Source organism: Sminthopsis crassicaudata, chromosome 3 (genome assembly GCF_048593235.1).
Source record: "Sminthopsis crassicaudata isolate SCR6 chromosome 3, ASM4859323v1, whole genome shotgun sequence".
Lineage (NCBI taxonomy): Eukaryota > Metazoa > Chordata > Mammalia > Dasyuromorphia > Dasyuridae > Sminthopsis > Sminthopsis crassicaudata.
Window position 1 is genome coordinate 365,240,337 of NC_133619.1, and position 25,114 is coordinate 365,265,450.

General features: G+C 33.7%; 1 protein-coding gene across 9 annotated transcripts in view; it reads left to right on the forward strand.

Annotated features, from left to right (window-relative positions):
* The window catches only part of C3H2orf76 (chromosome 3 C2orf76 homolog), an 83,342-nt gene that overhangs the window by 37,714 nt on the left and 20,514 nt on the right, over positions 1–25,114 (forward strand). For 5 of the 9 annotated variants that reach the window (XM_074301828.1, XM_074301830.1, XM_074301831.1 and 2 more), the window contains 2 exons: positions 8,435–8,472; positions 14,569–14,662. In XM_074301828.1, the coding sequence (XP_074157929.1) occupies positions 8,435–8,472; positions 14,569–14,662 (132 nt within the window). The remainder of the gene's footprint in view (positions 1–8,434; positions 8,473–14,568; positions 14,663–25,114) is intronic. The other 4 variants (XM_074301833.1, XM_074301834.1, XM_074301832.1 and 1 more) reach the window with 1 other exon arrangement.

Sequence of the window (25,114 nt, forward strand, 5' to 3'; positions counted from 1 at the left end):
GTTGATGGGGAAGGTATAGTAGAATTGCCCAGCATCAGTAAGGTTGTAGAACATAAATTTATTGTTGGTCCAGTCAGATTGCATGATTGTTTTTCATTGTCATTCTGTAGCATGTATTTTTCTTTCATTTTTCTTTTCATCCCCTAGCACTATGTCTTATTTGTACTTGGTTCTTCAGAAATATTGAATTGAAATTAATGTCTATTGGATATGGAGCCAAGATTGTGGAGTATCAAGAACCAGTAACAGTGAGCAACCTTTCTTCTCCTCAGAACTCCTTCAAACAAATATAGAAAACATGCCAACCTGAATCGTAATGTGGAAATCTTAAAAAAAAAAAAAAGAAAAAAAAAAGAGTCACAGTTATTAGGTTCTTACTAAGTGCTAAGTTGGTATTTAACAATTCTCTAGTTCCGGCTTTTAAGGGGAGTTTACCCCTTTGAACTTCTGAGGAGGAGTTTACATATGAAAAGGAATTTACAAAACTTTTAAAAGGAGCGACTTCATTGGTTGAAGTAATTTTCCCATAAGCCTTTGAGTTCTCACACGCCCCTTCCCTGGGAGGATAAAAGAGACAACATTGGGCCTGGAGAAATGAGTCTACTCTAGATCAGAGTTGGGACGGCTCTCTACAGGAAGAAGAGTCTGGCCGGGAGATTGAGTTGAGACAGCAGATCTCCTCCCAGAGAGAGATCGGCAGTTTCTGGAGACAACAGAACATTACAACAGTGAGTAATTTTTCCATTCCAGGTTTGTATAGGGAGACAGATTGAGAAGTCTGTGAGTATTAGGAATAGTACTAATACCTTGGATAAGCTCTTCAGGAAGGCAAAAAGAGGACCAGACTCATATTAGGGCACTACACAAAAGCTGTGGTATATACTTCCCAGTTCCTATTCAAAGATTCAGAGAAGACTGAGGAGCATATCTTGTGCACTGAATTTGTATTCTAATAAAGAGTACTAGGTTGAAAGTCCTAAGCTGAGTACTAAGAGAGGAGCAAGCAAATTCAGAAGCAAACATCAGCCTGGTGGCTCAGATGGGATTCCTGGAACCAAGTAAGGTCTCAAATTCAGATTCCATTCTAAAGCCTTTAGTGGACTAACTAAGGCAGGAATTACAGATCAAAGAGAAGGTTATAGTTCTGTCATTCTCAGTAGGGCTTCCTGACTGGCTGAAGGGGTTATATCCAACTGCAATATACTACTTGCTCAAATCCAAAACCAAGTCAGGAATTTGCAGAGCTCAGACCAGAGGAGCAGTGATCAGACTTTGCTCTGAATTAGATCACTTTGGAACATTAAAATCTTCTCTGAGTATTTGGAATAACATCACTTAGTATCTCAAGAAAGCAGCAACAGGACCAATGTAAACCTTCCCTCTAGAAATTGTGCAGATCTGTTAAGATCAGATTTTAACAAACCTGAAGTCAGGAAGTAAGGAAGTAGAAAGAATAAGCAAATAACAACAAACTTTATAATAAAGAGTTACTATCATTACAAAGATACTCAGGATAAAAACCCCCCAAAAGAAAAGATGGCAGAGTAGTTCAGAAAATTCCAAGTTCTCCACAAGTAAGATAAAATTGCATCTCAGGACAAATGTAGAGCAATAAAAAAAAAGAGGAGTTGGGGCAGAACAGTAGTCCAGATACCAGAGTGGAAGTTTGGCCCATATGAAGTATAAACACTTCTAGGCTAGCTTTGCTAAAAGAGTAAGCAGTGAACCTTGAGGCAAGCTAGGTTTAGCCTTAGCCACAGTCACAGGAATTTTTACTCTTGGGGTCATGTGGAGAGTTGTGTGTCTGAGTTGGGAAAAGATTGAGGAAATCTCTGCTGATAATGAAATGATTTCATTTATATATATATATATATATATATATATATATATATATATGAAATCATTTCATTATCTTGTGAATGACTCACATTTTCTTCTTTTTTCATTCTTTATATATATAAAGAATGAAAAAAGAAGAAGAAAATGTGAGTCATTCACAAGATAAGTAACTGATCTGGTAAACAGATCAAAAAGAGAAAACAAGAATAATTGAACTGCCAGAAAACTACAATTAAAAAAAAAAATCTTGTTGCAATAATACAAGAAACTAATAAAGAAATTGTTGGGGCAGCTAGATGGCACAGTGGATAGAGCACTAGCCCTGAAGTCAGGAGGACCTGAGTTTAGATCTGATCTTAGACACTTCATTTTTCCTAGCTTTGTGACCCTGGGCAAGTCACTTAACCCCAAATGCCTCAGCAATAAATAAATAAATGAATGAATAAAATTGTCCTGAATTGTTAAAACAAGAAGGGAAAATAGAAATTTAAAAAAAAACACTGATCACCATCTGAAAGAAATCCTATGAGGAAAATCTATAAGAGCATTATAACTAAATTCTAAAATCCCCAGATCAAGGAGAAAATATTAAGATCAGTTAGGAAAAACAATTCAGATATGGTGGAGCTGCAATTAGAATCATATAAGGCTTAGTTAGCAGCAACTGCATTAAAATACCACAAGTCTTGGAACACTATCAAAGAGAAAAAGAACTAGCAAAGTTAAGCATAATCCTGAATGGGGAAAAAAAAAAAAAAGGATATTCAATGAATTGCCAGACTTTCATAATTTTTTCACAAAAAGACCTGAACTTAATAGAAAATTTGATATATAAGATACAAAAGAAATAAAAGATAAACATCAAAGACAAATTTCAAAGGACTCAAAACCATATATATCTTTGTACATATGTCTACTTTTTTGATAGAACTAACCAATTACTACTGAAAATCTAAGGAAAGATTGAGGTAGAGCTGAGAATGATATGATTCTAAAAAGCAAAACTAGGAAAAGGTTAAAAACACTATGTTATATTAATGAGGTATGAGAAGAACTGACACAAAAGGGGGAAGGAGGACTGGAAGTTCTAAAATACTACTCACAATTAGGAATGGGTTAAAGAGGGAACAGTAGGTATGTATGTGTGTGCATGTGTGCATATAAAAGTCTTCTAGATTTTATAAAGAAATAAGGGAAGGGAATAGTATAAGAGGGATATAGAAAGGTGTTTAAATTAGTGGGAATAGGATAAGGTATATAGAGTAATAAAAATGGGATAAAGATGGAGGGGAAAAATAGGGGTGGAGGATAAAGCAGGGATCCTTGGAAGGGTGTAGGATAGGTTAAGTAACAACAAGGCAAGTAGTGGGTAGAAGTAAAGCAGAGGAGTCAGCAGGATTAGGAAAAAACATAATAATCAGGAGTAGAATTTATTAGGAAAAAAGGGTAGTAATTGTTGCTTTCAGACAAAATTAAAGCTAAAATGGATTTAGTCAAAGGGAAAAGTAGGGAAACTATAGTATATGTCAGCCACATTAATCAATATTGTTTTAGAGCATTTAAATTAATTAGTGTAATGTTTTAGGTTGGAATATTACTGTAGTATAGGAAATGATTAATTGGTGGATTTAGAAAAATATGGAAACATTTGGACTTATGAAGGATGATGTTCTTGATGTTTTCTACCTTCAAAGAAACAGGTCAAACAAGTGAAGTACGGCTTTATGTAAATATATTTGAATATGTGTGTAAGTGATTACAGATATCTACATATATGTATGTAGACATATATACATACATACGTGTATGTGTGTGTGTATATATATATATATATCCATACTGAATTGTAGCCTTGGGTAAATTAAGGGAAGAAAGGGCAAAAAAGAATAGAGTAAAAAGTTCACAGCAGAGAATAAAAGAAAACCCACAAGGAAGCAAAGAAAAGATGGATAGTTCTGAACTCATTGTATAGTATTTATTATATAGGCTTTCTTAAAAGGGAAATTTATTGTTAAGTATTTTGAATCTTCTAATGTTCTGCTATGCACATGGCAATGGTTTTTTCCTGTTTTTTTAAATAAATTTTTTTTTTTCTATTCAAGTTTTAAATTATGGGAGAGAGAAAGAGATAAGGAGACAGAGAGAGAAAGAAAGGAGGGGGAAGAGAGGGGAAGGGGAGAGGAGGGTAGGGAGAAAGAGAGATTCTACTTGTGAGCACCACAGCCCTCCCTCTTTAGGATCCCTCCTCCCCCTTAGAGTCCCTCCTCTTAAAACTTTCCCTACAATTTCTGTATTCCCTTCTATTTAGCTTATTCCTTCCCTTTTTACTTTCCTCTTCCCACTTTTCAATGAGGTGGGAGAAGTTTTTCTATAAATGGAATATGTTTAATATTTTTCTCTTTGAGCCAGTTCTGATGAGAGTAAGATTTACCTTTCCCTCAGATAAATAGGTTTCCTTTGCCTCTTCGTGAGATGTAGTACCTCCACTTTTCCCTTTTTCTGGTACAATTTCCTTTCCGCCTCTAGTTTTTTTTTTTTATATTATAACAGTAAAACCAAATTATGCATGTATTCTTTATGTATACTCATAACAGAAATATAGTTCCCAAGATTTCTTTTTACCTTTTTATGCTTCTCTTGAGTCCTATATTTGGAGGGCAAACTTTTTGTTTAGTTCCATTTTTTTGTCAGAAATAGATGGAATTTACCTATTTCATTGAATGTCCATCTTCTTTCCTGGAAGAAAATGCTTATTTTGGTTGGGTAAATTATTCTTGGCTGCATACCAAGTTCCTTAGCCTTTCAGAATATCAGATTCCTTTGATCCTTTAATGTGGATGCTGCTAGATCCTGAGTAATCTTTATTGTGGCTCCTCTGTACTTGAATTGTTTTTTTTTTAGCTGCTTATAGTATTTTTGCTTTGGTCTGGTAGTTTGGAATTTAGCCACAATATTTCTTGGAGTTTTGATTTTGGGATCTCTTTCAGTAGGAGATTGTGAATTCTTTCAATGTCTATTTTACCTTCGGTTTCTATAACATCTAGGCAGTTCTCTTTGATGATTTTCTGAAAAATAGTGTCTAGGCTCTTTTTTCATCATGATTTTCAGGAAGTCCAATAATCCTTAGATTATCTCTCCTAGGTCTATTGTCTAGGTCTGTTGTTTTCCCAGGTAGGTATTTAACATTTTTTCTATTTTTCCTTTTTTTTTTTTTTTTTGCTTGACTGATTCTTGGTGTCTTCTTGAGTCATTCATTTCCATTTGTTCAATTTTGATTTTTAATGAATTATTTACTTCATTTCCTTTTTAAATTTCTTTTTGTAATTGTCCAATTGAGTTTTTAAATGAGTTGCTTTGTTCTATGGAATTTTTTTCCATTTCACCAATTTGATTTTTTAGAGAGCTGTTTTCTTTTTCCAATTCACTAATTCTGTTTTTCAGGCATTTGATTTCTTTATCCATTCTATCTTTAAATGAGTAGGATGAACTCATCCAGGCCCTCTTGCAAAGCTTTCCTTTCCTTTCCCCATTTTTCTTCTACCTCTCTTTTAGGAGTCTTTTTAATTTCTTTTATGAGAATCTTGTGTGGTGGGTTTCATTTGGAGACAATCTGCTTTTAAATCTTCTTGGGGTTTGAAGTCTGCTTTTTTTCAGTTATAGAAGCTATCTATAGTTAGAGCCCACTTTGCCTTTTTACTCATTTTGACAAAAAAAACATAAACAGCAAGAAAACCAGCTGTAGTCCTGCTTTTGGGGCAGTGTGGTGTTACCAAGCTTCCTCAACAGACAACAAGAAGTAGCAGTGAAGCACCAATGGACAGCAATGGCTGCACTGGGATCAGCAGTTACATTCTGAAGATCAATGCTGAGTCCCTCCCGGTACTGGGTGGGTGTGGCAGGTCCAAAGAGACTCTAGAATTTCGGGGTTATGATCTTTACCCACTGTGCTTATAGCTTCTCTGCTGATCTACTGGCCTGCTGCCAGAGCAGAGTAGCTCACACTGTGGTCAAATTCTCCCTGCAAATTTTCTACCAGCAGAGATGACAACAACCGTGCTCTTACTTCCTACTTGCCTGAATTCTGCCCTTAGCCTAATTGGCCCCGCCCTAGAGCAAAAACAGACCTTTTTTGATGAATTTTGAGATTATCTTCTGTTGGTAATGTGTTGTATTCCCAATATTAATGGGTTTTGGCAGTCAAGCAGTAATTCCGAGACTGTTTCATAAAAAAGTAGTCTGAAGGTAAGGGAGAGCTTAAATAGTTGTGTGTGTCTTCTCCTCCCCTCCAGCTAGAGAGATGGAGAAGAAGGGAAGGGAGGGGGAGAAGGAGAGAGAGGGGGTGCCCATAAATTGGGGAATAGCTAAACAATTTGTTTATAAATATGATGGAATATATTATACTGTAAGAAGTGAAGAGATTGATTTCAGAGAAACCTAGTGAGACCCATATTATTGATTCAGAGCGAAGTGAAAATCCAAGAGAACATTTTGTACAGTGACAACAAAATAATAAAGAAAAAAAACTTTGAAAAAAGGAATTTTAAGTAGCGTAATGGCTAACTCCAACTTCAGAGGGCTAATTTTGAAATATGCTACCCATCTTCTAATAGATAGGTGAAAGACCTAATATAGAGAATAGATTTTACATATACTATATATGTATTTTTGGAAGTGGCCGACATGGAAATTTGTTTTGCATGACTATAACAGGAATTTTGTTTTTCCTCTTGTTTTCTCATTTCTTTCCAATGGGGGATGGGAAGAGGAGCTAATTTTAAAAATAAAATTAAAAAGAAATTAATATCTATTTCCTTAATTTTAATTTTACTTAGGTAGTATTTTTTTATGTTTCTGAGGAAAAGGACTGTTGCTTTAATTTAAGTGTAATTGTATTACATAGGAGAGGTATCAATGTAGGCATGTTGGTGAACATGAGCTGTACTGATGTTTCACAAGATTGAAGTTAGTACTTTTCTGAAGCCATATGGAAATTAGAAGTTATTCTTTCTAATATCTGAATTTGGCATTTAAAAATAATGTGGTAGTAATGTATTTTTTATTTATTTTTAAAATTAATTTTTTCCAATTCTCTCATTGCTTGTATTCTTACACCTACTGAGAAAGCAAGAAATATAATACATATTATACATATAAAAGTCATGCAAAACAGATTTCCTGTCACTGTTTTCATGATTATTGATAGCTTTGATTTTTTCTGAAAACTGTCTGTTCATTTCCTTTGAACATTTACTGATTGGAGGATGGCTCTTTTTAATAAAATTAATTTTAGTTTCTTATGTATTTCAGAAGTGAGACGTTTATCAGAGAAACTTGCTGTAGTTTTTCCCACCTTCCTTCTAATTTTGGCCATATTGATTTTGTTTGTGCAAATGTTTTTAACTTATAAAATCAGCATTATCTATTTAACATCTGTGATCTTCTCTATCCTTTTTTCCCTATGTTCCCCTAATTTGCTTATATCAACTTATATAGCTAAACAACATTCCCATTTTGGCTTTATCTTTTTTTTTTTCTTTTTTTTTTTTTTTTCTGAGGCAATTGGGGTTAAGTGGCTTGCCCAGGGTCACACAGCTAGGAGGTAGTATTAAGCGTCTGAGACCAGATTTGAACTCAGGTCCTCTTGACTTCGGGGCTGGTGCTCTCTCTACTGCACAAGCTAGCTGCCCTTGACTTTATCTTGATATATCATGTAAGATTTTGGCCTTTGCCGAGTTTCCACAGGATTATTTTCTGTTTTCTTAGCAGTTTTTGTCAAATAGTGAATTCTTGTCCCAAAAGTTTAGATCTTTGGGTTCATCAAACACGAGATAACTGTGTTCATTTACTCTTTATATTGTGTACCTAATCTAATCTATTGATCAACCATTCTATTTCTTATTTAATACTAGATCATTTTGATGATTACTACTTTTAGTATAATTAGTATAATTTGGTGGCTACTACTTTCCTTCCATTTTTTTTCATTGCTTCCCTTGATATTTTTGACCTTTTATTCCTTCAGATGAATTTTTTTGTCATTTTTTTTTAACCTCTACAAAATAATTATTTGGTAGTTTGATTGGTATGGCACTGAATAAGTATATTAATTAGGCAGATTTTAATTTTTATTATGTTAGTTCAACCTATCCATATAACCAATAAATAATTTTCCTTAAAAAGATGCTAGGATCTTTTTTTATTATTAAGATCTTTATTTGTGTGAAGAGTATTTTGTGATTTTGCTCATAAGAATACATGGTGTCATTTATTTATCTCTTATGCTAAAGAAAAAATGTACATAGAATTGAAAATTGTGGTATAGTTCATGATAAAAATATGTGATCCAGCAGAGCTTTATAAAATACTTTTCTAGATATGAAATTCTAACAGTTGAAAAAGTTATTTTGTCTTATACAGAGTATTAAGTTTTATAATAAATCTGTCATTTTTTTATTGCTCTTTCCCAATTTTGTTTGCTTTCTGTAGAAAAGACAAGCATACAGATATCTCAGTTTTCTGATCTTGTTAGAAATAAAATGAAAAATAAAGTGAAAAAAAATCTATTGCAATAATTTATAAGACTTTATTCTTTCAGATAAAATGAAGATTATTCATCAGGCACACAAATCAAAGGTATGTTTGATATACACATACATGTATGCTTGAGATTTATTATTTGTGATACTAAATTTTAGGTAACAGTATGAGAATGATTTTTTATTTTTTTAACTTTCTTAGAGCAATTCTTTTGAAAAACAATAAGTTGGAGAGCAATTTAGATCTATCTGTATAGGGCAATGAAACTGTATATCTTTTGATCTAGTAATACTGCTTACTATTAAGTCTGAGATCATAAAAAAGGCAAATAGGGCTTCCTTCACAAAATATAGCTGCTATTTTTGTGTTGGTAAAAAATTGGAAATTGAGGGAATGCCCATCAATGGTTGAACAAGCTGTGGTATATAAATGTAATAGAATACTATTGTATAGTGAAATGATATGCAGGCAGATTTTTTTTTAATAATTTAATTTTTATTTTATTTTATAATTATAACTTTTTTTTTGACAGTACATATGCATGGGTAATTTTTTACAACATTATCCCTTGCACTTACTTCTATTCAGATTTTTTCCCTTCCTCCCCCAACCCCCTCCCCCAGATGGCAGGCAGTCTTATATATGTTAAATATATTATAGTATATTCTAGATACAATATATGTGTGTAGAACCGAATTTTTTGTTGCATAGGAAGAATTGGATTCAGAAGGTAAAAATAACAGTTTACACTCATTTCCCAGTGTTCCTTTTCTGGATGTAGCTGATTCTGTCCATCATTAATCAATTGGAATTGGATTAGCTCTTCTCTATGTTGAAGATATCCACTTCCATCAGCATACATCCTCGTACAGTATCATTGTTGAAGTGTATAATGATCTTCTGGTTCTGCTCGTTTCACTTAGCATCAGTTGATGTAAGTCTCTCCAAGCCTCTCTGTATTTCTCCTGTTGGTCATTTCTTATAGAACAATAATATTCCATAACATTCATATACCATAATTTACCCAACCATTCTCCAATTGATGGACATCCATTCATCTTCCAGCTTCTAGCCACTATGAAAAGGGCTGCCACAAACATTTTGGCACATACAGGTCCCTTTCCCTTCTTTAGTATTTCCTTGGGATGTAAGCCCAGTAGTAGTATGGCTGGGTCAAAGGGTATATGCAGGCAGATTTCAAAAAAACCTGGAAAGATATGTTAACTAATTCAAAGTGAAATGAGCAGAACCAGGAAACCATTGTACACAATAATAGTAATATTGTGTGATGATGAACTATGAATGACTTGGCTTTTCTTGGCCATACAATAATCCAAGACACTTACAAAGGATTCATGATAGAAAATGCAATCCATATCCAGAGAAAGAATCCATGGACTGATTTGTTTTTGTTTTTGCTTTTGCAAGGCAATTGGGGTTAAGTGAATTGCCCTGGGTCACACAGCTAAGAAGTGTTAAGTATCTGAGACCAGATTTGAACTCAGGTCCTCCTGACTCCAGGGTTGGTGCTCTATCCACTGCACCATCTAGTTGCCCCTTAACCCATGGACTCTGAATGTAAATTGGACCATACTGTTTTTACATTTTATTATATGTCTTTTCCTTTTAGTTCATTTTTTCATAACATAATATAGAAATTTAAACAATAGTTCTGATGTATACATTTATGTATATAATAAGCACATATTTATACATGTATGTGTGTGTGTGTGTATGTATTATAGAACAAATCCATATGACAAGAGTTCCAGAATTTAGGTCATCCAGGTTATTTGCAAAAAACCCATTTTATTATCCCTCTGGCCCCTCATTAATTGCTTTGCAGCTGTGATTCCTTATCAGAGAGACTGGAGCAGAGTTAGGTAAAAGGAATATGCTTATAGTGACGTAAATATCATGCAGAACATGTTAATGGAGAGCATAGTGACTTTGATTGTTGGGAAGAGACTCTCTTGAATCACACAAGGAGCTCTTCTAGACAACAACAATCACTTTATTTTCTAGTCACAGACCATATTCTTAAATCTAATTAGCCCTGTACCAGTGTGTGCCAGTTATTGGTTCTTGTAAGGATGATACAATGAGAATTTGCAAAAATCAAAACATCCTTTAGCACTAGTAGAAAAACAGCAGCATATCTTAGTGTTACCTTTCTATAATGGAATATCACACACATAGACAATGTGAAACCTTGCCTCTCTGGCTCCTAGAATTCTCAAGGAATTAGCGATATAGAGGCTTAGAAAAAATTGATCAGCAGAAGATAATTTGATGTATTAATGATTTTAATTGCAAAAACACAGCCTAAGGTTTTGTTGTTGTTGTTGTTGTTGTTGTTTTTATCTAGCAGTAATACCCTTAAAGTCCACAGGATGGAGCACTTTTATCTGTGAAGCAAGAGAATGGATTGACATGTTTATATTGAAACAGAATTAAGAGAATTCTTTAACCTTTTTATTTTCAAAACATACATAGATAGTCCTCAATATCCACCTCTGCAAAACCCTGTGTTCCAAAATTTTTTTCTCTCTCCTTTTCCCATCCCCTCTCCCCTCTCTCAGATGGTAAGCAATCCTAGTGTGTATATATATATATATAAACAATTCTTCTATACATATTTCCACAATTATCATATATATTACAATTCTTCTATACATATTTCCACAGTTATCATGCCACACCAGAAAAATCAGACCAAAAAGGATAAAGAAAATGAGAAAGATGTAAGCAAATAACAAAAAAGAAGTGAAAATACTATATTGTGATCCACACTCAGTTCCCACAGGCCTCTCTCTGGGTACAGATGGCTGTCTCCATCACAAAACTATTGAACCTGGCCTGAATCACCTCACTGTTGAAAAGAACCACATCCATCAGAATTGATCATTGTATAATCTTGTTATTATGTACAATGTCTTCCTGGTTCTACTCACTTCATTTAGCATCAGTTCATATAAGTCTCTCCAGACCTTTCTGAAATCATTCTGCCATAACATTCATAGACCATAATTTATTCAAAGAGACAAAAATTAAATTCAGGTACTCCTGACTCCAAGGATGTTTCTCTATTTATTATGCTGCTTTTATTATAGGGTTAACCTTCCAAAATCTAGAAACTCAGTTATCTAGAGCCCTTTATCTTCAATTTTGCTCAGAGTATTCCTGAATTCTTTTTTTTTTTTTTTTTTTTTTTTTTTTGAGGCTGGGGTTAAGTGACTTGCCCAGGGTCACACAGCTAGGAAGTGTTAAGTGTCTGAGATCAGGTTTGAACTCGGGTCCTCCTGAATTCAAGGCTGGTGCTCTATCCACTGAGCCACCTAGCTGCCCCTGCTCAGAGTATTCCATAAAAAGTATGGTTACAAACAGATAAATGTTTGCAAATCTTTCCTAATAAGCTGTTTTTATATATGAAATATAAACAATAAATGTTCAGCTGGTAATGTGGAAAGAATATGTGGACAGACCTGGGTTCAAGTTTTGCCCTTCAAGTTCCTTTCTATCTTCTTGGCAATTCATCTAATCACTTTTGTCTGTAGTAACTTTATCTATGAATTGAAGGTGTTGCACTAGTTGATCTCAAATTCTGTAATTCTGATCTGTAAATTCTTGGTTTGCTAATCATTCTAGATACTTAAACCTTATTGATAATTAAGCAAAATTTTAAATGTCAGCTATTTTGTTAGAAATCTTTGAAAAATGTATTACATATGTCCCTGTGTTCTTGAAGTATGCATACCATAATTTAAACTACTTGAGATCATGATTATGTACATCAATGATCATTTCTGCACATTAATACGAGGAATTCTCCTATAGTTTCTTGATGAGAACTATTTCCTTCCTATACTATTTTAAAAAATTAATCTGTTTTATAACTTTTCTATCCCTTCTCTATCACTAATTGCTGTTTTCAGACTACCTAACTATAGTAATTTCTCTTCCTTTATAATTGCTCAGAAACCAAGTTTTTAGAATTATATATAAAATAACAACAACTTGTGAGGAGGATCTGAGAGGTTCTTCAGTAAATAAAGTAGTAAGTATGAATGGACTATGTAAAATCTATTTTGACAGATTCTTTTAGCTTATCTCAGCCTTATTCTGGTTGACTATTATGAGATAGTCAAGTTTTGGATAGGTAAAGTTTTAACTGCTTGTGCCAAATTAGGCAATATCTTTAATACTCGTTACAAACATTTCCCAATTTACAAATGAACTATATTTCCAAATTTCCAATGTGTATTATAGAAACCGTTTAAATTCATAATTAAACTCATACTTTGAATTGTAGCACCAATGATTTGTTAATTTCCTGTGATTTTTATGGAAAATGAGTATTGAGTTTCAAAAGAGTTGGGTCAGCAGAGTTTCTTAGCAGCAGTGATAGCTTGGAGGGAAAGTACAGATTATTCTTTCAAAAGAGTGAGTCTGTGGTTATTTTCACATATGAGAGATGTTTGTAAATTGGGTAGTTGCATGTCATAACATGCAAGTAAGTTGGACTTAAGTGAGGGAAGGTTATGCAAGGTCACCATCCTCACCATCTCCTCCAGAACCATTTGAATCCATTGGAAAGATAATGATTAAGATGACTGGAGACAATCCTGGATCCAGTGGAAAACTTTAGCTTACATGTACTAAGTACTTATGGACAAGGTCTTCATTTTTGTTGGTATTAGTCCAGAGCTTTGTTTTTATTGATATTAGAAATTCCCAGCAAGGAACATCTTCCAATGCAGTAGTCTTAGAGAACTGTCATGGGGAACTTGAAGAGTTACATGATCAGTCCAAGATCACAGGTCTTCTTGCCCTTTCAACATTGACAAGTACTATCAAGTACAGACCTTACTAGGGAGGAAGAGATGATTCAATCAGTAGTAGAATAAATCTTTAAAAATCTTATAAGATAATTTATTAAAGTATTAATAAATTAATAGAGAGACATTGTATTATGTTGGATATGGGGGTCAAGAAGACCTGTTTTGTGTTCTGTTTCTGATTCAGTAACTGTTTATCCCTGAACAAGAACCTTTAGTCATTCAGTGCAACCAAATAACTCTCCTAAGATTTCAGTGAGTTGCTAATCAGCATTGGTGGGAAAAGTTTCCATGCCGTCAGGCAAAAAAAAAAAAGTATTAAAGTGCTTCTTATGTATTCATAAGAATTTGTTAAGCATGATAGCAGATATTAAAAACAAAACAAAGCATGGTCTCTGTTGCTCAAAGAACCAAAATCCAGTGGGGTGAAAGTTGTGAAGCAATTAGATAACAGTTAAATAATAAACTGTGGAACTGACTGGAGGTTCAGAGGGAAGTCAGAGAAGGGAAATCATGCTAGGAAAGAATTATATAAAGAAGGACATGAGTTGGGCTTTGAAAACTGCAAAGTTTTTAGATAAGTGAGCATTCTGAGCCAGGGGAAGCTGCATATTGGTATGCAACCAGACTCAATTGGTTAAAAGTTTGGGTTATAAAATAACTGAAAGAAATTCAATTTTATTCCTTTCAAATAAATAAAAATGCAATTAGGTTGTTAGGTTAAAAGGTGTTAGTGAGGAGGCAGTAGAAAATGTTCTGGATTTGATAACAGAAGTCTTGGGTTCACATTTTACTTTTGATAATACCTATGTATTCTTGGGTAAATCACTTTATTTCCTTGGGCCTCAGCTTCTTTTTTGGATTAGGTTTGGATTAGATGGATTCTAAATCCCTTTCCACATTTGTCATCTTATGATCCTATTAAAAAATTTGATTTAATGAAGAGAATTGATTTGTCTTGAGCCTATCCACAGATAGGAAATTTATTGCTCACTAAATAGTGTGAATGAAGGAATGATTTAATTCTTCTACAACACTTAAAGCTCCCATTTATTCTGTGAGATAATTAAAATTTTCCATATACTTAGGATAAATCTTTCCTTGGGAGATTATAGAAGTTGAATTATCATAAGGTACTAATTAATGAAGTCTTTGTTAATGAACTTTAACATGTTGGTAAATATTATTTCACAAAAGTACATGAAAAGTTAAAACTAAACTTTTCATGGAAATATCCCCAATACTTATTAGCTTCGTAGATCTAGTATGAGAGTCCTAGAATTCATTATGGAATACGGAGTCCTAGAAATGCTGATAAAATTAATGTACTTTTTTCCTTTTTTTCCTCTTTTAGACTAATGAGCTTGTGTTGAGTTTAGAAGATGATGATAGACTCTTGTTAAGAGAAGACTGTACTATGAAAGCAGCTGGAGTTGGTAAGAGTGCATGTAAGGTGGTACTCACTTTGCTTGCCTTTATGCTGATGACTGGCTTATTATGTTTGGATAGCTTGCTGAAAAGTAAATGCTATCCCTGATGCTCTTTACACTCTCTAATAATTATTCAGGGAAGCAAGAGAGAAAAGATGATGTACATTCAGAACATTGGACTGAGGGCAACAGGTATCTGCTTTCCAGATGTTCAGAATGCAAATTGTGTTTTTCAGAAGGTATGCTCAGAATTTTGTGGAGGGTAATTTTAAATGATTGACAGGTTATTAGTACCATGTTTATTTAGTCTTATCAGTAATATTTAAACTGATGTTTTGGATAGAAATTTAAGAAGTCAGGCAAGTATGGAGTAATAAAACGAGATTGTTTAATGTAGATCATGGTTTCTGATAGTCATTCAAGCCATTTTGGACTGCTTAAATAACAGTTTAAAATTGAATATAGTGTATCACTTAAAAATGGTCTCATTTTTTCATTTCTCATTGGAATATTCATGTTCAATAGAAATTCTACTGGGACATTTGTACATGTGACGTGCTTTGTGACCATTAGATGTCACTGCAATTCTATTTATACCTGGACCTGAAAAATTATCTGATAATAGAAGACTTGAAGAGACAACTGATTATTAATTGTTTTCCATGTGATATCTTTTTTTGGTAATGAAAGTAACTGTTTTTGACATAGAATGTTTTCTTTATAATCTTTTAGATGTTGTGATTGAACAACATATTATTTAGGTTTTCCCTGTAGCAGGAAGTCTGAATTCATTAGAAGATACACTGATGCTAGTCAGAGGACCTGGGATTAGAATTATTTCTGATGCTTGATTCTTGAGTGACTTGACTTTGGGGATGTCACTTATCTTCCTGGGTTCTTAGTTTTCTCATCAGTGAAATGAGGGCTTATAATAGATTACTTCTGAGGTCCCTTCCAGCTCTAGATTTAGAATTCTATAATCTTTTTAGGGAGGCTTATTAACAATTTATATGATTTTAATACATTTTATTGATATATTTTGTCTTTATACAACAATTATCTCTGGAGAGAAAAGCCTTTCACTCCATCCAGATTGAATTCCTTCCACCCCACCTTGTGAGAAAGAGCAATTTTGGCAAAAGCATCCAGTGTCATCTCTGAATTCTGCTGAGAAAGATGGGAAAATGCATCATTTAGTCAATTAACAAGCATATATATTAAGTGCTTCCTATGTGCCAGGTACTGGGAAAAAACAAAACTAGAACTGTTCTTAAGGAATTTGCATTCTAGTCAGAGACAAGATCCAAACAACATCATTTGAAAGTTTTATGATCAGTAACCTAGATCTTCATTGATATTTTAAATACTTGGAGCTTAGCTTCCTCTTAAAGGTGTTCTTTTCATTTGCATTATAGTCCTCACTATCTTCTTGTTTTATTTGACTCTTGAGGAATTTCCCACAGATCTTCCATATTTTTCTGAATTCCTCATATCCTATTTTTTATTGTTTAGTAATAATCAACTAAAGTCATGTATCATATTTAATTTTTTTTTCCATTTTGGGGAAATTTAAGAAATATCAGTACATTGAATATTCCAATAAGCAAAGAAGGACATGTGTGGAATAGAGAGATAAGGTGAAGAACTTACAGGAATGTATGAATTCTTTTTCTGTATTTTATTTTCATTATTTCTATGTGCAGGCCCATATTTACTTGAGCCTTGGCCAGCTATAAACATATTTATTTAACCTGAGCTGATGACATTTATCAGTATTTGACATTTATCGATATTTAGTCTATTAGCTTGACCACTGTCTGCTTGATTATCTAAAGCCTAAAGGCCTGATTTTCTGTTTCCTAGAAATAAGGTGATCTTGGGGAAACAGAAAGTTTTCATTCCAATCTCTCCAGATAGCAACAACCAATTAGATGCCTTCCCCCACCCTTCTCAATGCTCTCTTTTATAAAAGCTGTGTATCTTTACTACTTCTTTAGCCCTCCTACCAAGAGCTTTCTCTTTCCCTTACTTGTGGTAGAGCATCCTCATAAGGATTAATAAACAACCTTTCTGCTTTGAGTGATCTCTGAGTAGTCATTTTGAGTAAGGGTCTTCTATATCCCACACAGACAGAAAAGTTTTTATGTGTAACCAAACTTTTGTTACATAGTTTTTAATTTGTGTGGTAATAACAAAACTGCTCTGCTTCTCTAAGTCCCCTTCTGATCTTCCTGTTTCCTTCTGTGCATTCTTAAAATGTTTCATTGTTGTTTTTTTTCTTTCATTTCTTTTTGTTTGTTTTTTGCACTGCTGTCATTACTCTCAGCCTTCCCTGTCCCAAAATAGAATCACTTTCGTGGTGTGGGCAAATGCTCAACAACTGACTTGCCAGGGGACAAAAAAATACACATGACAGTTTTAAATTTATCTGCATTAATAACATTTTCACTTTGTGAAGTCTAGATAATCAATGATACAGTAAACTAAGCTCTGATTTGTTGCATTTGCCTATTTACAAAACATAAACGTTCACTGAAAACTGGACCACAGTTTTCATAGAAGCTGGTTCCAACATAACCTTTGCCTATAATCAATAAGAACAGTCAGGCAAAGCCAGTCCTTTGGCCTTGCTCTGTCTATAAATGTTAGCCTCTTTCTGTACCTATGTACTTCACCTCTGTGCTAAGATATGGTAAGTTTTATTATCATCAGTCTTTTTCAGGCATGATTGGTCCATTGCTCTTCAGAGATCTGAAGAAGCTTTCAAAATAATTTTTTTTGGTAATATTGAGATCCTTCTATAAAATTTTCTTCTCATTCTATTCACTTAAACCTGCTAACCTGGTTCTTAACTGTTTATCATATTTGTCATTTCTTATGGTACAATAATAATCCTTTACATTCATATCCCATGATTTGATCAGTTGTTCACCAGTTGATGCTTCCTAATTTGTTTTCAGTTCTTAGCTACAGTATGGAGCACTGCCATAAATATTTTTATATAATTCTTTTTTGTACATCAAGGCAGCTAAGTGGTGCAATGTGTGACATAATGTTAGATTTGGACAAAGGAAGACCTGAATTTGAATTTGCCTCAGCTACAAGTTTTGTGATTCTGGGCAAGGTTTTTAACTCCACTCAGCCTCAGTTTCCTGGAGAATGCCCACACTTAGCAGAGGTGGGATGGGCAAAGGGAAAGGAAACAAATATTTTTTAAGGTCCTATTCTACCAGGAACAATGCTAAGTGCTTTATAAATATCTTATTTAATCCTCACAACAACCTTGAGAGGTAGGTACTGTTATTTTCCCTATTTTATAGTTGAGGAAACTGAGGCAGAAATTAAGTGACTTGATAGTAAGTGTCTGAATGGATTTGAATTCAGAGATCTTCCTTACATCAGATACAGTGAGTGCTATCAGCTGCCTCTATTTAGTTTCCTCATCAATAAAATGTAAAATATTAGAATTTGCCTCACAGAATTGTTATAAAGATAAAATTAAGTAACATATGCAAAGCCCTCTGCAGACCTTCAAGTGTTAGCTTTTATCACAAATGAGCTTTTTCCTCTGTCTTTCACAAATTCTTCTAGTGATATTTTTCTTAAGGAATCTGCTCAGTTTGCTCACTTTTTGAGTATAGCTCATGTTACTTTCCTGAACAGTTGTTTCAACAGCTCTACCACCATCAGGCCAAAAATATTTATGGCAGTGCTCCATACTGTAGCTAAGAACTGAAAACAAATTAGGAAGTCTTAACTGGTGAACAACTGAACAAATCATATCATATGAATGTAAAGGAACATATGGTACCCATTTTTCAGTCCTTCTCCAACTAATAGTCACCCACTTTACTTCCAGTTCTTTGTTAGCACAAAGAGTATTGTATTAATACTTTGTTGTATCTAGTATCTTTGTGTTTTTCTTGGACTTTTTTGTCTGTATATGTCCAATAGTGGAATTTCTGGGTTTAAATAAAAATTATGAAAGATTTAATTACTTTTTTTAAGTCATTCAAAAGTGATAGCCAAAGGCTGGAACCAATCCAACTCCACAAACAGTTTATTAGTATGTCTTCTTACAACCTCTCCAACACTGAATTTTTTTTTTTTTTGGTCATCTTTTACAGCTTATAGAGTATAAGAGGTAAAACTTCAAGATGGTTTTAATGTGTTTTTCTTCCTGTTCTTCTAATGGTCATTTATAGAATGTAATTTTTCTTTCAAAAGCAATTCATACCTTTTGATCATTTATTGGTCAGTGGCATTTAGTGTTTCATGTTGTTTGTTCCACTCCCTCTTTGGACTTCATTTGTGCAAAAGTTTTTGTTTTTTTTTAAATTTTGTAATGAAATAGTCTCTTGTCTTTTATGATCTCTTTTATCTTTTGTTTGGTTAAGAATTCTCCTCCTTGCCTTAATTATGCAAGGTACCTAATCTTATACTTGATCAATTCTCACTATCCCTACTATCCATCTATCCCTACTAGCTGTTGTTTTGTATTTCTCTTCTCTTGGGTGGCTAAACTCCTTAAGAATGCTGTCTTCAAAGGTGCCTCCATTCCTTTCCTCTCATTGTCTTAAGTACCTGGGGTCTGGCTTCTGACTTCCTCATTCAGCTGAAACTACTCTCTCCAATGATCTCTCGTAATTGTGAAATCTAATGGCTTTTTCTAAACCTTTGTCCTTCCTGATCTCTGTAGATAATTGACAGTTATCCTCTTCTTAATATTGTCTTATATTCTGTTTTGGTTCTCCTTTCTGACCACAGCTCTTTGCAGGATTTCCAATACTGTGTCCTGGTCTCTCTTCTTTTTTTTCCCTCTTTACTGTCTTGCTTGATAATGATTTTATTGTCTTTATGCAAATTATTCTCAGATCTACTTATCTAGCTTTAACCACTCTCCTCACCTCCAAATTCCCTCATCTCTAACTGCCCATTGGGCATCTCAAAATGGATGTCCAGTAGTAGCTATCTTCAAATAAGAACTCATCTCCCCAGGCCCCTAAATTCTTTCTTTTCTGAACTCTGTTACTTTCCAGCATCTCTCATATTCCCCCTTCTTTTTTCTGACACTGCCACTACCCTATTGTGAGCCCAAGTTAATTCAAGCTTGATGTATGACAAGAGCCTTCTGCTTGACCTTCCTCAAGTCTTTCCCCATTCCAGTCCATTCTTTTACTTAGTTATCAAAGTGATCTTATTAAAGTGTTGATCTAACTCATGTTATCTCCCTACTCAGTAAATGCAGTGGCTTCCTGTTTTTTATTTCCAGGATCAAATATAAAATCCTATATTGAGCTTGTTTTTTAATATGTCAGTCACTGCAAAGTTTAATTTTATTTCCAGGAAAGTGCGATTTTTTTTTTTTTTTTTAAGCTTTTTATTTACAAAGCATATGCATGGGTAATTTTTCCAACATTGACCCTTGCAAAACCTTTTGTTCCAAATTTTTACCTCCTTTCCCCCCTCCCCTCCTCTAGCTGTCTAATACATATTAAATATGTTGAAATACATGTTAAATCCAATATATGTATACATATTTATACAGTTATCTTGCTGTACAAGAAAAGTCAGATCAAGAAGGAAGAAAAAGAAAAACAGAAAGAAAACAAAATGTAAGCAAATAACAACAGAGAGAGTGGGAATGCTATGTTGTTTCATACTTTGTTCCCACGGTTATCTCTCTCTGGGTGTAGATGGCTTTCTTAGTCACTGAACAATTGGAACTTATCTGAATCATCTCATTGTTGAAGAGAGCCACGTCTTGTTGTTGCCATGTATAATGATCTCCTGGTTCTGCTCACTTCACTTAGCATCAGTTCATGTAGGTCTTTCCAGGCCTCTGGTCATTTCTTATAGAACAATAATATACTATAATATTTATATACCATAATTTATTCATCCATTCTCCAGTTGATGGGCATCCACTCAATTTCCAGGTTCTTGCTACTACAAAGAGAGCTGCCACAAACGTTTTTGCACATGTGGGTCCCTATTCCTTTCCCTCCTTTAAAATCTCTTTGGGATATAATCCCAGTAGAAATACTGCTGGATCAAAGGATGTGCACAGTTTGATAACTTTTTGAGCATAGTTCCAAACTGCTCTCCAGAATGGTTGTAATGAGGTATCTATGAACCAAAATGATGAGGTAAATGGGAACCAAATCATGCGGTAAGTACCTAATAATGAGGTATATGCCTCAATAGGATTAAGTGAGATCTAGTGGCAGGATTCAGGGTACAGGGAGTCACATGGAGCTCCTCTGCAACCCCTTTAGGATTTGGTGCAAGGATACAAAGTTAAATCAGGTCTAGTGGCATCAAGAGTCCCCTGTAAATGAATTTACAGGCCGAAACCTAGATGGGTAAAAAGATGTTTATTGCCAGGTTTGGAAGCAAGGTTAAGGTCTGGTTAGTAAAAGGCATTAGATAGAGGAAGATATACGCCAAAAGCGGCGAGGACAGAGAATCTCTAATACAAACATCTTGGCTGGCATCTTTCAAATCTCTGACCAAAGATGATTTTAGCTTTGCTCTTTTTATCTGCTTGAAGAAGTAATGGGCGGATTCCTAATTTTTAGTGGGCTTTTCAGATAGTTGGGGGTTGGGTTATCCAAGCCAGCTCAGATCCGGTGAGGGGGCTGGGTACAAGCCCAAACTAGTTTGACCAGATCTTGTATCAAAGGTAGATCAGACAAGGAATCTTAGAGGGGCTATGCCCGCAACAGTTGGATCCATACACAGTTCCACCAGCAATGTATCAGTATCCCAGTTTTCCCACATCTTCTCCAACATTCATCATTATCTTTTCCTGTCATTTTAGCCAATCTGAGAGGTGTGTACTGGTATGTCAGAGTTGTCTTAATTTGCATTTCTCTGATCACTGGTGATTTAGATCACCTTTTCATGTGACTACAAATAGTTTCAATTTCTTCAAATGAAAATTGTTCATATCCTTTGACCATTTATCAATTGAAGAATGGCTTGAATTATTAAAATTTGAGTCAATTCTCTATATATTTTAGAAATGAGACCCTTAGATCCTTTGGATGTAAAAATGTTTTCCTAGTTTATTGTTTTCCTTCTAATCTTGTCAACATTAGTTTTATTTGTACAAAAATTTAACTTAATGTAATCAAAATTATCTATTTTGTGATCAGTGATGATCTCTAGTTTTTCTTTGGTCACAAATTCCTTCCTCCTCCACAAATCTGAGAGGTAAACTATCCTATGTTCTTCTAATTTGTTTATAAATATCATTCTTTATGTCTAGATCATGAACCCATTTCAACCTTATCTTGGTGTTAGATGTGGGCTTATGCCTACTTTCTGCCACTGTATTGAGCTTTTAAAGCCCTTCATAACATATCCCCTTTTAACCTTTCTGATCTTATACTTTACTCCTTTCTATGGACCTCAGTTTATTGCACATGTTTATTGATGTTCTAGCCTCCTTGCTCTTCTGAGCATTGACTGTTTTTCATACCTGGACTCTCTCCTTACCTCAGCCTCCTGTGTTAAGCTATAATCCCACTTCATGCAAATACCCTTTCCTAGTGCTCCTGAATTCTATTCTAAATTTACTTCCAGTTCACCTTAAGTATTTCTTGTTTGTAAAATTTTTTTTTTTTGTATGCTTCTCTTTATGAGAACATGAGCTCCTTGAAAACAGACTATTTTTTGCTTTTCTTTGTATCCCTTGTGCTTAGTACAGTGGCTGGCATTTAGTAAGCACTTAAATGCTTTTGGATTTATTATCAATAAATTATATATAATACTAATATATGATATAATAAATGACTTCTTAAATACACATGATTACAATGTAAATTATACATATCATGTATTACTTATATATAGTATTAATATTATGTAGAGTATTGTATATAATATCAATTTTATCAATATCTTTGATATTCATGCTATATTTTCATTTTGAATTTTTCATGTATGGGTTAAGATGTTAGCCTAGGATCTATTATCTGTTTGAATGTCTCAGTTTTCCTAGTACTTCTTGTCTAAAAGGTAGTTCCAATAATTTCTGTTTTTGAGTTTATCATATACTAGGTACTTTGGTTCCTTTTATACCAGCTGTTACTGCTGTGCCCTCTTTACATGTATTTTTCCCTCACTTTTTCCTTGAGATTCTAGAGCTTTTGTGGTTGCCAAATGAAATATTATTTTATTGAGTGTATACACATACACACACATGTATATATTGATATATAAGAAGGCAGGGAGGAAGGTTAAAAGAGAAGAAAAAAGGAGGGAGGGAGACAGAAGAGGGAAAGAGGGAGAGAGAGAGAGAGGAAGAAGAAGAGAGAGAGTACAAATCTGTTAATTAATTTAAACAGTTTAAAATATATGCTGTATTGTCCTGGTACAACCATGTATCAGAAATATCTAGTGATTTTTTTTTTCTCTTTATTTTTGAAGAGAATGCTTTGGAGTAATATTTATGTAACTCTTGTGTTTTTTTTTGTTTTTTTTTTTTTGGTAATTTCAAATGCAGATATTTCACATATTTTGTAATTTATTTTGAATAGTAGTTCTCATTACTTCCTTGATGTTTTTATTAATCCTATATAGAACTGCTGATATTTTCTCTTTTATTTATTTTGTATTCTACTGCTTTATCGTGACGCTAATGATTGTCTTACTGATTTTCTGAGTAGACCATTATATCATTGCAAATAGGGTTAATTTTGTCTTTTCTTGCTCATATATTTTAAATTTTGTTTTCTTGTGTTATTGGTATAGCTATAACTTCTAGACTACATTAAATTCTAGTGGAGGACATATTTATTCCTATTTGCACTGGGAATGCTTCTAATGTTTCTCCATTGAAAACAATGCTTCCTCTTGGATTTAAATATAAACTTCTGATAATGTTAAAAAAAAAAAAAAAGGACCTTTTGTGTCTTTGTTTCTTAGGGTTTTGAATACAAGCTTTTTTTTTTTTTTTTCATCTTTTAGAATGATCATATGGTTTTTGTTATTTTTGTTCTTCATATTTGGGCATTTTTTACATCCTATAGTGCTATACTTTAATCACATATATGAGTTATTAATTTTTGGGGTGCTAATTTGTCGATGTTTAAAAAATCTCAAAATATTATGGAAGTTACCTTATTTTTAACTTATCACACATATAGCATAACACTTTTCTATATAAGAGATTATATATGTTGGATTTTTCTTTTAAATTGAAAATGAATAAATGTAGTCTTTTCATTTTTATATAACTAGAAAAGAGTCCTGGGTAGAAAGAAATAAAGTGTAGGTGATGATGAGGAGCAGAGAATTATACTCTATAGATATTTCTCAATTTCTAGTATCTTTTCCACATAAAACAAGAAACACAACAACTGTGTTTGACTGAAAGCAGCATCACTTCTTTCTAAGAAAATGGTGCATTTCATTATTTGTCTTCATGAACTAGGAGTAGACATTGCTGAATTCAGCTGCCTTTTTTATTTCATTTATATTACTGTGGTTCGTGTATATGTAAGTGTGTTAATTCATTATGCGCGCACACACACACACACACACACACACACACACACAGTTCCACTTCCTTTACTGTAGGTCATATAAGCTGCTTCCTGTTTCTCAGAATGCCTCACATTCATCATTTTCAATAATACAATTTGTACATTCAAATAACCTTCCTTAATTGAAGAACTCTTATTTTTTTTCCCAGTGTTTTCCTACCACACACATAGAGTGCTTCTTATGAATGTTTTGATATGTATGGGACTTTTCAGTCTGTATAATATACCCTGTTGTGGGATCATTAGATCAGTAAGCATTATGAACAATTTAATAGTTTTCTTATATATTTCTAAATTGTTTTCCCAGATGGTTGGACCAGTTCATTTTCATTAACAATACATTATTATACTTGTGCTACTGTAGTCTCTTTAACACTGACCATTTCCAAGTCTTATCACCTTTGTCAATTTGATGGACATAAAATGGAGTCTCTGAGTTGTTTTAATGTGCCTTTCTCATGTTATTGACTCTTTGTGTTGTTGTTTGTGGTTATGGTTGTTGTTTGTGAATATTGAAAATTATTCATTTTATTTGTCCATTTATATGTATTAGGGAGTTGCTGTTGATCAAATATAAGTTATTGGTTCAAATCTCTTGAGTATTAGACTAAAGCCCTCTGTTGTTGAATGTTTAGAATGTATATACATTATTTTTTATGTAATAGTATTTTTCAAAAGGACAGTAGTCACAGAAAAGAATGAAGTCTTTGGGCTGGCAAACCAAATTTTGTCCAGTTAGGATTTGGAAATTTTAGGATAGTGGTAGGTTCATTCCTTTTCTTGTGGTTATTTCTTCCCCTACATGGTCTTTCCTTCTCTATTGCCTAGAGCATTGTTGTACTCTGGAAGTAAGGATGCTATTATACATGAGAAATAGAGTTGGTCCCTTGAGAATAGTAGAGAATAATGAATGGGA